Raw genomic sequence first — 14996 nt, 5'->3', positions numbered from 1 at the left:
TAGCTGTCAATCAAACCTGTCGCTAAGACGAGCTGGAGTCGACCTCGGGCAAAGATGGCGTCTGATCTTGATTTTTAAAACTGCGGAATAAAAACCCCAGGATCACGTAGAGCGGGTTAAAACCGGACCCTCACTTCTCTTTGGAGCAGTTAGCACGTTAGCTATGTCCACTTCTATATACAGTCTATGGTCCTGTCCTGCTGCATGTGAGAGGACAGTCTCCGCCCCCTCCTCCTGCCCCGCCCACACTCGGCGACGCCTCACTGCATGGTCCACCCCTCCCACGGCCCGTTCAGGGCTCTGAGGTGAGTCCACAGTCCCTGAACTCGTCGCTTCATCGCGTGGCCTCGTTTGTTTTACTGTTTTATAATAAACGACTGCAGACTGACCGGTGTCTGGACTCTCCTTTAATCAACGCACAAGTCCTGGGTTTAAGATGAAGTCACAACATTTGATGGACAAATGTTTAAAATGATTATTGTTTCACATGAGGCCTGTCCATAAACGTGTCTCTGAACTGTCCCGTTTGAGGGGTCCTAGCTCCCCGCGGGGTCTGGGGCGGATCCAGACCTGGTGAAGGACCAAAGGAGATGATGGAACAAGAGACGCAGAGTAAAAACAAGATGGTAAAACGCAGATATAAACAACGTCTCACCAAACATTGACTTAATGTTGTGATAAACTGCTGTGTCTCCAGGTGTGGCCACTTAAATGTTCAGACACAACACTTTTACAAAATATTTATTTCCTTGGTATTTCCAGGTTAATCATAATTACAACTAAAAGTTTCCTTTTAACACAAATATATGAAATACTTTAATAATAAATGATCAAATATTCTGACGTCAAAACCTCCAGACTCAGACACATGAATGAGATTTTTTAACAACGATTATCTCATATTGTGGTACCACCTTGTCCCTGCGGCACATGATTTTGGATAGTCCCGGTTTAGTCCCTGGTTTAGTCCCTGGTTTAGTCCCGGTTTAGTCCCTGGTTTAGTCCCGGTTTAGTCCCTGGTTCAGTCCCTGGTTTAGTCCCTGGTTTAGTCCCTGGTCCAGTCCCGTGTTCAGACTGGGTGGTGCTCTAAAGCCCTCGGTGGAGGCTGAAGGGTGGAGATCCCACACTGCTCGGGCTCAGAGCTCCAGACTCGTATGAACTCGGAGTCATTCCCACAATGCACTCTGTCTTTGGAGTCTCTCCGCACAGGAAGTCGTCCTCGTCGTCCCGGGACGCCTGAAACAGAAGCACAGGTGAGTCCAGGGCTGAACCAAACTGGAGACGTGTAGTACTTCAGGGGTTAAAGTGTAGTACTTCAGGGGTTAAAGTGTAGTACTGAAGGGGTTAAAGTGTAGTACTGAAGGGGTTAAAGTGTAGTACTGAAGGGGTTAAAGTGTAGTACTGAAGGGGTTAAAGTGTAGTACTTCAGGTTATTAAAACAAATTAAAATAGATTTTTTTGAATTTGGAATCGATCAAGAATCTTTCAGTTTTAATAATGATCCTTTTAAGAATCACTTTTTTTTCTGCTGTTTTTTGGCTGGTGCAGTACGAGTAAATCAGACAAATGATGTGTAGTGTGTAGCTTTAGTCGTGTCTTTAAACGGGGTCGTGGTACAAACGGGGTCGTGGTACAAACGGGGTCGTGGTACAGACGGGGTCGTGGTACAGACGGGGTCGTAGTACAGACGGCGTGTACCTGGCGTGTGGCGGCGGGAGCGTGGAGCTCAGACTCAGTGGGCTCCTCCCAGACCTGGTACAGAGGCTGGATCAGCTTCCCCGACCTGAACACAGCAAACAGTCAGTACACAGGGTACTACAGGGGTACTACAGGGGTACTACAGAGGTACTACAGAGGTACTACAGAGGTACTCCAGAGGTACTACAGATATTACAGAGGTAGTACAGATACTACACACACAGTAGAGACGTGTAAAGTTCATATATGAAGCTAAACTGACTCCTTTGAGCTTTAAATGATGTTCTAATCCTGTTTCCTCAGACTTTGACCAAAGCTTTTATATTCTGGGTGATATTTGAATCTCCACTTTTTACTTGAGGAGGTTTATTTTTTCAGATCGAAATGATTCAAATGTTTGACCTTTTCCCAGATAAGAAGTTGAAGAAGTAGTCTCCTGAAAGACGTCGAAGGTGAAGGAGCAGCTCAGAGGGTGGATGTGGGTGTAGATCTGGGTGTAGGTCACACTAACCTCTTCAGCAGGTAGGGGTCAAAGGGGAAGAAACAGTCCAGGGGGTTGGTGTTGGTGGAGACTCTGTCTCCTCCGGTGGAGCTGCGCACGACGGGCAACATGTGTCTGCTGTTCCTCTCGATCACGGTGTAGCAGAACACCACCTGGTACCTCCTGAACACACAAGAACACACAGGTGGAGTGTTTAGGGTCTACACCTGAACACCACCTGGTACCTCCTGAACACACAAGAACACACACATTAATTCAAAATAAAGTTAAATAATATAATGTGTAAAGTACTGTACACAGTACTAGTACACACTGTACTACAATACTACTGGAGTAACTGTGACAGTGTAAAATACTTTACAAGTAAAAGTGTAGGGTCTGAAAACTATTCTGGGAAGTACAGTTTTATTAAAATGACTGTGGTAAAAGTACAAAAGTACTTGAGTAGTGAGTACCTCATGATGGCGGCGAACATGTGTGTGACTGTGGGGAGACAAACTTTGAGAGGGTTGAGCTGAGACATCACCACACGCTCCAGGTTCAGACTCTGGAGATACTCCAGCCCTGCACCACGACAGAACATGAGAGAACATGAGAACAAGAGAGAACATGAGGACACGAGAGGACACGAGAGGACACGAGAGAACATGAGGACACAAGAGAACGTGAGAACATGAGAGAACATGAGGACACAAGAGAATGAGAGAAGAGAGAACATGAGGACACAAGAGAACACGAGAGGACACGAGAGAACATGAGGACACAAGAGAACGTGAGAACATGAGAGAACATGAGAAAACGAGAGAACAGTATGAACACGAGAGAACAGGAGAGAACAGTCAGAGCTCACAGTTTTAAACGCTGTGCAGTTTGAACCAGACTAAATTGATATTTATCAAACATTTACACAAACAGTTTGAGCAGAATGTGCAGATTATGAACAAACTCTCCAGGCCTAAAGTCCACTGTGTCACTCTGTGTCACCCTGTGTCACCCTGTGTCACCCTGTGTCACTCTGTGTCACTCTGTGTCACTCTGTGTCACTCTGTGTCACTCTGTGTCACCCTGTGTCACTCTGTGTCACTCTGCGTCACCCTGTGTCACTCTGTGTCACTCTGTGTCACTCTGCGCTGTATCATAAAATATCTTTGTCTGATAATCAGGAAGTGCGTGTTAGCATTTAACTCCAGACTGATCAGTGTGTTTTCAGTGATGTGCGTCTGGTCTCACTCCTCGTGTCTCCAGTTCAATAAACAGGCTCGTCCAATCAGGTTTGTTTATGTCAGTGACACGTGAAACGAAGAAGCTCATTGGTCATTGAAAAATCTACTTTGTCTCACCTCAGATTAACAGAGTTTGAACTTCACTCATTGATTCTGCACAAAAGCTCCATGTTTTTAATCCTCTGTGATATTTTTTCCCTGCATGTCTCTGATTGGCTAATCCTCGTGTCAATCTTTTTTTAACTTTATGCAAGTCTTTATTTGTACTTATTCAGTTTTATGTTTCACTTTATCACTGAAGAAAGTTTCCAGTTTGTGAGTTGTGTCACTGACAATGGCAATAAAGTCTTCTGATTCTGATTCTGATTCTGATTCTGAACTCGGGGGAGTCACCGGTGAAACGCTCACATCTTTGTTAAGTATTGAGTATTCAGTGTATTCTGGATCATACTGGTCTTTGAGTCGTGTTTATAAACTCATCTCAGTGAATAATTAGCACGTTCAGAATAAACCTGTTCACACCACATGTTCACACTTTTAAGACGGTAAACGTGAGACCTCTCTTCATGTTTCCATCCAGCATGGCTCTGTGTCTGAACACCAGGGTGTAGAACACGGCCTGACAGGCGCTGTAGAACGGCCCGTGCAGGTCCAGGTCACAGAACTGTTTGTCCACAGAGTCCTGAGAGTCTAAATATGAATGGATCCAGGACACCAGCAGGTCGAGACACGCCCGCACCGTCCTGAACACAGAACAGTAGAACACGAGAACTACTTTACATCATCTGTTATTTTATTTGGTGGGACATGTATTACTAGTTTAACCTCAGTCAAGTTAAAAAAAGTTGAGAAAAGTTAAAAACTACAGGAAGTAGCACTAGGTAAAAAATAAAAAAAACACTCCAAACTTCCACCGTTTTACCTCGGGGGGCGGGACTTACGCGACGGGGATGAACTTAGCGCGGGCGAGAAAACTGCCCATGTATCCGAGAGCGGCCTGTCGGAGAACTGCAGCCTGGGAGGGGTTCTGGACCAGTCTCCAGAGGTGCTCCAGGAAGGCCTCCGACAGAGCCTACAACACACACACACACACACACACACAAGAGTCAGCACCGTCCACTGTCTATACTCTGTCTATAAACTGTCTGGACTGTGGCTCCCTCTGCTGTCAGAACTGGGATTGTACAATAATAAACAGCTGTGTGACTGTAGAATGAGTCTGGTGATACTTTACGGGCGTAAAAACATCGTAGGAGACGTCTGGAGTTTTATCTATGACCAAACTAAATGGTCATTATGTGAACAGAGCATTTTTTATAGCTCAGAGAAGATGATTTTTGATTAATGGATTAATGAAACAAGTGTGAATAAAACAAAATGCACCTCCAGGTGTTTCTGATTGTGTAAATATATAACAATAAAAAAGGTTAAAAGCTTAAGAAGTATAATAAGCGCTCTTTAATGCTCCTGTGTTTACTAAAAATACTTTACTTTTTCAGATCCAAGTTTATTTGTACAGCACATTTTATAAACACGATCGTTTTCAAAGAGCTGGAGTGTGTTTAAACAGGGACTGACCAGTCTGAAGCTGCAGAGGTAGAACAGGGCGTACTGGACGTGGGAGCAGGCGTGCGTGGGCAGAATGACCTTATCGAACACGGTCAGCAGGTCCCTGTACAGCGCCTTGGTCTGGTCCAGATGCAGAGAGCCTACACACAGGGCGTGGACATAACACACAGGGCGTGGACATAACACACAGGGCGTGGACATAACACACAGGGCGTGGACATAACACACAGGGCGTGGACATAACACACAGGGCGTGGACATAACACACAGGGCGTGGACATAACACACAGGGCGTGGACATAAGCAGGAGTATGATAAATGTGACGTGGACGCAGCATACGACACCAGGGAGTTTGAAAACAATACTGGAGATTCGATGGTCTGTGGTTTTTGAATTGTCATTTTGTTTGGTGGAATAGAACCTGTGGTGAATATTTATCTAAGTTTTACTTCAGTTTGTGGGGAAAAAGTTGAGAGTAAAATATGGGAAGTAGCACTGAGGTCTAAAACGGAATTTCTCAACAAACTCTATCCAAAATCCAGGGAATACACACATGGAAGGCATTTTCTGACTGTCTGAAATGTATTTAACAAAATAAACGTCATTTTATTTTTTCCTTTGACACTGTGGATCAAGACGCCTGACCTGTGGGGTGCCCCAGGGGTCAGTCCTGGGGCCCCTGTTGTTCAGTCTCTACATGCTGCTGTTAGGACAGTTAATACACAACAATAATGTGTCACACACAACTCTGCAGACGAGTCAGATCTATGTCTCACTGCAGCAGGTGAATATGGACCAGTGGATTCACTGCATCAACAGATCAGTGTGTGGAGGAAAAACAACTTTCTCCAGATAAACTCAGACAAGACTCAAGTCACAGAAACATAAAGTGTCAGTGTCACCTCCAGTCTCTGTCTCTAAAACCTTCAACTCAGGACAGAAATCTAGAGGTAAAAATGGACTCAGACTTGAACTTTAACAGACACATCAAATCAGTAACATCTGCAGCTTTTTACATCTAAAAACATGTCTGTCATTATCTGTCCATTATCTGTCTATTATTCTGTGCATTATCTGTCCATTATTCTGTCCATTATTCTGTGCATTATCTGTCCATTATTCTGTCTATTATTCTGTCCATTATCTGTCCATTATCTGTCTATTATTCTGTGCATTATCTGTCCATTATTCTGTGCATTATCTGTCCATTATTCTGTCCATTATCTGTCCATTATTCTGTCCATTATCTGTCCATTATTCTGTCCATTATCTGTCCATTAGTCTGTCCATTAGTCTGTCCATTATCTGTCCATTAGTCTGTCCATTATCTGTCTATTAGTCTGTCCATTATCTGTCCATTATTCTGTCCATTATCTGTCCATTATTCTGTCCATTATTCTGTCCATTATCTGTCCATTATCCTGTCCATTATCTGTCCATTAGTCTGTCCATTATCCTGTCCATTATCTGTCCATTATCTGTCCTACTGACCGTTGACATGGCAGACGTCTTTGACATACGTAAGAAGCACGGCCATCAGGATGTCGAGCCGCTCAGCCACCGGGTGAGCCATGATGGAGGAGGGGGGCTGTACATGGAGGTCCTCGTCCTGAAACACAGCACAACACCTCACTTTTATTCATGATCACGAGTGGACAGGACAGACACTCGTGCAGACTCTCCAAACACACTGTGGACGACCTTTGAGGTGCATTCTGGGAAACTTTGAGCGCACGACTTTTTCAGAGGCTGGACGTTCGGACGAGGCCTGAGCGAGTGGAGGATTCGGGTGGATCCAGTTCTCATTGTGAGGAGATTTGTGGTTCATGATTTAATAATAATATTCAGAACATGTTTGTACAGATCTAAACTACAGAGTTAGAGTTTTTTAACAGTTAAATTATAATATTGTACTAAACACATCCATTCAAACTGTAATTTCAATACGATTGTGATGAATCTAGCGGCTCTACTTCTGTCCCGTTTAGTGGCTCATGTTGAGAACAGTGTGAACATTCAGAGACGGCCACAGTCTGTGTGTCCTTCAGTCGTCCACGTCCAGTCCACAGCAAAAGACAAAGTTTAAATCTGTCAACAGGACAAATAGTGGAGCAGCCAAAGTGCAGCTTTAACTCACAGCAGAAACACGTAAATATTAAACATTTTGAGGGTTGGAGATGTAACAGACTAATAAAAGAGTTAAACTCGTGTGAATGAAACAAAACACAAGTCCAGGTCTGTGTCTGATGAGGGAACAACATTATACAGTTGATTTTGTGTCATTTTAGACTTTTAAGAGCGTCACCATGTCAAAGAGCCCCTCCTCTTGCTCCTGGGGTATCGCTCGCTCCTCCGCCTCCTCGATGTCAGTCCTGGAGGCGCTGACCTGAGAGGAGACACAGCTCAGACTCCATATACCAGGAGTTCACCGGTTCAATCCTGATGTCAGCAGATTTTCACGTGATTGAATAATATCAGCATTGGTCTAAAATGTCTGTGTGTTTTTAGTTTATGCTCTGATACTCACATCCAGCTGGAGCATCTTTTCTATGATGATTTCAAGGACGTCTCTGCGCACGGACGGGACGTACACGCTCACACGCAGCAGGTTGTGGACATAACACTCCTGAGGGACAAACGTACAGAGACGAGAGAGTCAGGTGTACTCAGGTGATTAAGTAACTGCTAAAACACAACATTTAGATCATGTCTTTTATTCTTTATTCACCTAAAACAACATATTCACATGTTTTATAAGTCTCACTTTTGTTTTTGCTCCTCACACCACATCAAAGAGATAAACCACAGAACCCGGGAGAAACGGCACGATTACTCAAACATGAATGTACGAAACATAAAACCTCTTCAGTTTGGAACGTTTTTGATGAGGGAACAACGTTATAACTTAAATAGTATTTTATCGTCACAGAACATGCTGTGAATGAAGGACACAGTGATTTGAGAGACAAGTGTCCTCTGTAAAGCACAAGTGTAGAAAATGTTATTGTTAGTATTATTATTATTGTTGTTATTATTATTACTATTATCATTATTATCATCGTCATCTTTACTTAACAATTATTATTATTATTATCATTCTGATCGTTATTATTACATGAGCAGTTGTAATGTCTACAGTTCTTCTTGTTTTATTGTGTCATTTTTTGTGTATTTTTGTGTAAAAGTCTGACCAAAGTCCTGGACGACTTCTGGATGAAGGGGAACTTCTCCTGCAGGATGGGAGTGAGGAAGCGGTCCGTCCTGAGGAGACACACGCAGGTTACAGCGCCCCCCTGAGGACAGAGGTTATTATAACAGACGTGTGGTCAGAGCGGCACTTACGACGGGACGTATCTGGAGATGAGCTGCAGAGCCTGGTGACACTGCTCAAAGTTCCTGGGCAGGTCTATAAAACCACAGACATGTTATTAGAGAGTGTGCATCCACGGACCAGGAGGTGGCGCTCTTGGGTGTAACAGTGGACGCATTATGGCTGTGCTTAAAGGGCATGTCCCTGATTGTAATTTATTCTTGTTCTTTTCGTTTTATCATGCATTCCTTGGTAAACGCTGCTAAAAAAGAAAAAAAGATGGAAAAATATCGATCTATTCTTTGGGTAATAACTAACACAGAGTCGTCTTTTTTCCTCCAATCAGGGACACTGATACTAAGAGTCATGGAAACGACTGCACGACACTATCCCAGAGGTGTTTATGTTTATGGGGTGACGTCACAGAGAGGAAGTGGGCGGGGCCAAACGTTCAAACTAAAACGCTCAGTTTAAATCAAACACAGCCCTTTACTTTGTGTGTGTTTCTTACTTTCATATTCATCGTCTGAGTCTGAGAAGTCCACTCCTCCTTCGCTCAGGGTCACTCGCTCTGGACAGGACAAAGGTCAAATGTCAAACTGTGACCGGTCACTCATGGACAGATCAACATGTCCCTGACACGAGGGCCGTCAAAAGTGTCACAAATAAAATACTAATCCACTAACGAGCATTGAAATATTTTTACTTTTTTTTTTTTACATTTTGAGTAAATTTTTTGTTTGCTTCATTCCGTTTTTGTTCATTTATCGTTTTGAATCTACAGTTTAAATAATGATGGAAATAAAGAACAAACGTAAATGAAGAGTAACTCACTGGGGATGAAGTGAGAGACCACCATGCTGAGGCAGGAGCACAGATACACCGTCTGTGCAGACACCAGGTTACTCAGGAACGACAGATACTCCTCCACCACCGCCTGACTGCGCCCCACCCACGGGAGGCGCTATAGAGAGAGGAGGGGGTCAGGGGTCAGGGGTCAGGGGAAAGTGGACAGGGCGTCTGAAAGTCTGAGATGTGTGTGTTTGTGTGTTAGGTATTTCTCACCAGCACAGAGTGGATGAGCTGCTCTGTGTATGTGTGTGTGTGTGTGTGTGTGTGTGTGCATCTATGTGTGTGTGTGTGTGTGTGCATCTGTGGGGGTGTGTGTGTGTGTGCATCGGTGTGTGTGTGTGTGCATCTATGTTACATCTATGTGCGTGTGTTGCGTGTATGTGTGTGTTCATGTATGTTGCGTGTATGTGTGTGTTCATGTATGTTGCATGTATGTTGTGTATGTGTGTGTTCATGTATGTTGTGTGTGTTCATGTATGTGTGTGTATGTTGTGTGTATGTGTATGTTGTGTGTATGTGTGTGTGTGTTCATGTGTGTTGTGTGTATGTTGTGTGTATGTGTGTGTGTGTGTGTATGTGTGTGTGTGTTCATGTGTGTTGTGTGTATGTGTGTGTATGTTGTGTGTATGTGTGTGTTCATGTATGTGTGTGTATGTTGTGTGTATGTGTATGTTGTGTGTATGTGTGTGTGTGTTCATGTGTGTTGTGTGTATGTGTGTGTATGTTGTGTGTATGTGTGTGTGTGTGTGTGTTCATGTGTGTTGTGTGTATGTGTGTGTTGTGTTCTCACCAGCACAGTGTGGATGAGCTGCTCTGTGTGTGTGTGCGTGTATGTGTGTTCATGTATGTTGCGTGTATGTGTGTGTTCATGTATGTTGCATATATGTTGTGTATGTGTGTGTTCATGTATGTGTGTGTGTGTTCATGTGTGTTGTGTGTATGTGTGTGTATGTTGTGTGTATGTGTGTGTGTGTTCATGTGTGTTGTGTGTATGTGTGTGTTGTGTTCTCACCAGCACAGTGTGGATGAGCTGCTCTGTGTGTGTGTGCGTGTATGTGGGGGTGTGTATGTGTGTGTTCATGTAGGTGTGTGTATGTTGTGTGTATGTTGTGTGTATGTTGTGTGTGTGTGTGTGTGTTGTGTTCTCACCAGCACAGTGTGTATGAGCTGCTCGTGTTCTTTGCTGAGCAGAGTCACACAGCTCCTAAACTCCTGCAGCCAGTTGATGATCTGAGCGTCCTGAGCAAAAGGACACGTCATTTACTCAGGTGGACACATGGACGTTTAACCTGGACCAGGATGAGTCCTCCTGACTGTCCGGTCACAGCGGTTCAGACCGATCACAGATCAGCTCTGTGGTTTGGCGATGTAGATGGACACACTTCACTACTGTGTGTGAAAAATGTGCAGAGGGAGGAGTTTTGTGCTTTTCATCACGAGATGTAACAACAGAGACGCTCTCTACAGAGACGAGGCGACGGGCGCTGTGAGGTCAGAGGTGACGCGCTCTGTGAGGTCAGAGGCGACGCGCCCTGTGAGGTCAGAGGTGACGCGCCCTGTGAGGTCAGAGGCGACGCGCCCTGTGAGGTCAGAGGTGACGCGCTCTGTGAGGTCAGAGGCGACGCGCCCTGTGATGTCAGAGGTGACGCGCTCTGTGATGTCAGAGGTGACGCGCTCTGTGGAGCTCACGAGTGAATCACACGTCAGTCTCACCTGAGCCTCGTTTCAATTCAATTCATTTATTTTTGTAACGCCCAAAATCACAACAACAGTCTCTCGAAGGGCGTTCATGTTTTGGTTGATGGGGGAAACCGGAGTACCCGGAGGAAACCCATCCAGACACGGGGAGAAACATGAAAAACTCCACACAGAAAGGCCTGGTGACCCGGGGATCAACCAAACACACAAAAACACAACAACACACAAAAACACAACAACACACAAAAACACAACAACACACAACAACACACAAAAACACAACAACACACAAAAACACACAACACACAAAAACACACAACACACAAAAACACACAACACACAAAAACACAACAACACACAAAAACACACAACACACAAAAACACACAACACACAAAAACACACAACACACAAAAACACAACAACACACAAAAACACACAACACACAAAAACACAACAACACACAAAAACAAAACACACAAAAACACACAACACACAAAAACACACAAAAACACAACAACACACAAAAACACACAAAAACACAACAACACACAAAAACAAAACAACACACAAAAACACACAACACACAAAAACACAACAACACACAAAAACAAAACACACAAAAACACACAACACACAAAAACACACAAAAACACAACAACACACAAAAACACACAAAAACACAACAACACACAAAAACAAAACAACACACAAAAACAAACAACACACAAAAACACAACAACACACAAAAACACACAACACACAAAAACAAAACAACACACAAAAACAAAACAACACACAAAAACACAACAACACACAAAAACACACAACACACAAAAACAAAACAACACACAAAAACAAAACAACACACAAAAACACAACAACACACAAAAACAAAACAACACACAAAAACACAACAACACACAAAAAACACACAACACACAAAAAACAAACAACACACAAAAACACAACAACACACAAAAACAAAACAACACACAAAAACACAACAACACACAAAAAACACACAACACACAAAAACAAACAGTAAAATCAGTGTTTTTACAGTGATGTGACACATGGACCAGCTCTGACTCCAGCTCAGTGTTTATATATTTTATATAAACTCAGAGACATGAACTGTACCTTGATCTCGGGGTCGGCCAACTGATGTCGGAGCAGCTCATAGTCGCTCAGTTCCCCCTAACACACACACACATACACACACACACACACACAAACACACACACACAAACACACACATTATTACACGTGAAAAATGCCTGTTTAGTGATATATAAAGTCTTGTTGACATAAAATATGTCAAATACAGACCTGGAGTTGTGTTTTGTTTCATTCATGTTTGAGTCACTTTATTATTAGTCTGTTACATCTACAAAGCTCAAAATGCGACTTTCCACCTTGTGATGTCATCAAGTGGTAGAAGTGACAATTATTATTAATCATTATTAAAATATATGATCCAAATGATTCTAGTGGAGGTGTGTGGAGTTTCTGTATTACCTCATGACATCACAAGGTGGAACAGACTGTTTTCAGTTTGAGAGAAGAACTCGGCCTAAATCTGCAGAGTTTGTGTTAAACATGTGAGAATGAAACAAAACACAACTCCAGGTCTGTGTGTGACGAGGAAACGACATTAGAACAGACCAGACAACAGTGGGCCCTTTAAACAGTATAATATGGGCCCTTTAAACAGTGTAATCTGGGCCCTTTAAACAGTGTAATCTGGGCCCTTTAAACGGTGTAATCTGGGCCCTTTAAACAGTGTAATCTGGCCCTTTAAACAGTGTAATCTGGCCCTTTAAACAGTGTAATATGGGCCTTTAAACAGTGTAATCTGGGCCCTTTAAACAGTGTAATCTGGGCCCTTTAAACAGTGTAATCTGGCCCTTTAAACAGTGTAATCTGGCCCTTTAAACTGTGTAATCTGGCCCTTTAAACTGTGTAATCTGGCCCTTTAAACTGTGTAATCCGGGCCCTTTAAACAGTGTAATCTGGCCCTTTAAACAGTGTAATATGGGCCTTTAAACTGTGTAATCTGGGCCTTTAAACTGTGTAATCTGGGCCCTTTAAATGGTGTAATCTGGCCCTTTAAACGGTGTAATATGGGCCCTTTAAACAGTGTAATATGGGCCTTTAAACAGTGTAATATGGGCCTTTAAACAGTGTAATATGGGCCTTTAAACAGTGTAATCTGGGCCCTTTAAACAGTGTAATCTGGGCCTTTAAACAGTGTAATCTGGGCGTTTAAACAGTGTAATATGGGCCTTTAAACAGTGTAATCTGGGCCCTTTAAACAGTGTAATCTGGGCCTTTAAACAGTGTAATCTGGGCCCTTTAAACAGTGTAATCTGGGCCTTTAAACAGTGTAATCTGGGCCCTTTAAACAGTGTAATCTGGGCCCTTCCAGGTGTGAGTGTCATGTCTGTGTCTGAGGGAGGGTCCACCACCTGCTCCTCTCTGAGGAGATGTGATTTCTTTGCCTGGAATGTTCCACAGGGTCTTTAACTTCTCCATCTTCATAGTGACAGGCTGGTGACGTCACCACGCCGTTACAGATCAGATCTGTGGTGAGGTGACACCACCAGACACAATAAATACTAACATGAAGAAAAGTTTAATGCGGAAACTGGAATATTCCAGGCAAAGCAATAACAGACAGACATGTCCCAACATGTCTCCAGTAAACACAGAGACACGTCCACAGAGACACGTCCACAGAGACATGTCCACTCACCTTTTTGTATTTGGCTAAAGTGTCCGCCACTGTCCCCCCAAAGCGGACTGTCTTCATTGGAGGAGTGTTCAAAAAGTCCCGATTGTCCAGCTCCATGTCCAACAACAACAGTCCTACAGCAGCAGTCCTACAGCGGAGACATGTCCACCGTCCCGTACAAAGCTACGAAGACAAATCAGACAACAGCAGCAGGAGCAGTCCAACAGCGAGACACGAGGAGACAAATCAGACAACAGTCCTACAGCGGGGACAGGAGGAGACAGGGACCAGCGGGGACGTGTCCTCCGTCCCCCGCCTGTTCAGGCTCCTGGGGACACCTCGGGACAGTCTCAGTCCTGTTTGACTCAGGTTTGACTCAGAGAAGAGCCGCGGCTCAGGACCAGGCGCGTGTGAGCCACACCGGAAGTGAGCCACATGTTTACGGAAGTGACGTGAGTGCTACGATGAAATGTGTCCGGCGGCTCCGCTCCTGGGACAACAGTTCCTCCTGATTTAAGAGACTTTGTTTTACTTTAATAAAACAGACCCGTGTCCCTCATAGATTTACATATTTAACACAAATAAATATCATTTTATACCTTAATCCTCGTGTGCTGTTCGCTCATGGATCTATATTTTTATTATATTTCATTTCTCGTTTCTTCAATCCATTTTGCAAATCCATTTTATTAAAGAAAAGAGAAAAAAAACTTTTTAGCTCTTGTAAAGCCATTGAAGACCAACACATGAAAACAATATTTGTATTTTTATTTTTGGAAATAATAGTAAAGAAAATGCACTATCTAAAAATGCTTAAAACTGAATACATTGTGGGTGAGTGGGTGGAGGGTGGTGGGGGTGGAGGTGGAGGTGGGGGGTGGGGGTTGAGGTGGGGGTGAGGATGTGGAGACCTGGTGGTTTTGTTCAGTGCTGTTCCTCTGGGCTGTGAAGTTTGTGTTTGATTTGTGCGTCTGCGTCACATTGGACCTGGAAAACCACCAGAGCTAAAAACATGTAGAATTTATACAGTTTTTATAAAAGTGTTTATGTTTAAATTCTCCAGAAGTGACAGAGACATTTCATTTAATTCTTTCTGTTGATCATGAGTTAAGATCAGATCTGCCTTTATTAGTCCCACAGTGGGGAAATTCCAGTATTGCACCGCACAGTTAAAGAACAGAAGGAAAATGCAATAAAACAAGATAATAGATAAATAAGTTTAATGTAACATCTCTGTAAAGTGACTTGAGTATTGCACATACGTGTGGATGAATGACACATGTTCAGGTTGGTCTGGACCCCACACAGGGTTAAAGGAACAATCTGGAACTTACTGTCTCCTTCATGACTCCATGGAAACACTAAGTTAAACTCACACTTCAGAACATTCACCGCTGAGATGGATAAA

The 14996-nt window shown here is 43.4% G+C and overlaps 1 protein-coding gene across 3 annotated transcripts; it reads right to left on the bottom strand.

The window, feature by feature from the left end:
* Positions 1–498: 498 nt before the first annotated feature.
* Positions 499–14031, bottom strand: rrn3 (RRN3 homolog, RNA polymerase I transcription factor). Of its 3 annotated transcripts, XM_033970689.2 has the most exons (17): positions 13610–14031; positions 11995–12051; positions 10305–10394; positions 9138–9267; positions 8815–8874; positions 8336–8399; positions 8185–8254; positions 7521–7619; positions 7299–7379; positions 6485–6602; positions 5002–5132; positions 4365–4495; positions 3982–4166; positions 2656–2764; positions 2210–2362; positions 1699–1783; positions 499–1236 (listed from the first exon to the last, which is right to left on the bottom strand). In XM_033970689.2, exons 1-17 carry the CDS (start codon positions 13703–13705, stop codon positions 1087–1089), a joined length of 1809 nt encoding a protein of 602 aa, XP_033826580.1. In that variant the 5' UTR covers positions 13706–14031; the 3' UTR covers positions 499–1086. The 3 variants fall into 3 exon arrangements, with proteins under 3 accessions (XP_033826580.1, XP_055079455.1, XP_055079456.1); XM_055223480.1 differs by lacking the exon at positions 7299–7379 and having other exon boundaries at positions 787–1236; positions 13610–14013; XM_055223481.1 differs by lacking the exons at positions 499–1236; positions 1699–1783; positions 2210–2362 and adding an exon at positions 2388–2427 and having other exon boundaries at positions 13610–14013.
* Between the last annotated feature and the right edge of the window lie 965 nt (positions 14032–14996).

The sequence above is a fragment of the Periophthalmus magnuspinnatus genome, chromosome 8 (assembly GCF_009829125.3).
Source record: "Periophthalmus magnuspinnatus isolate fPerMag1 chromosome 8, fPerMag1.2.pri, whole genome shotgun sequence".
Lineage (NCBI taxonomy): Eukaryota > Metazoa > Chordata > Actinopteri > Gobiiformes > Gobiidae > Periophthalmus > Periophthalmus magnuspinnatus.
Note: the sequence above shows the minus strand (reverse complement) of the source record. Positions and strands in the feature narration are given on the sequence as shown.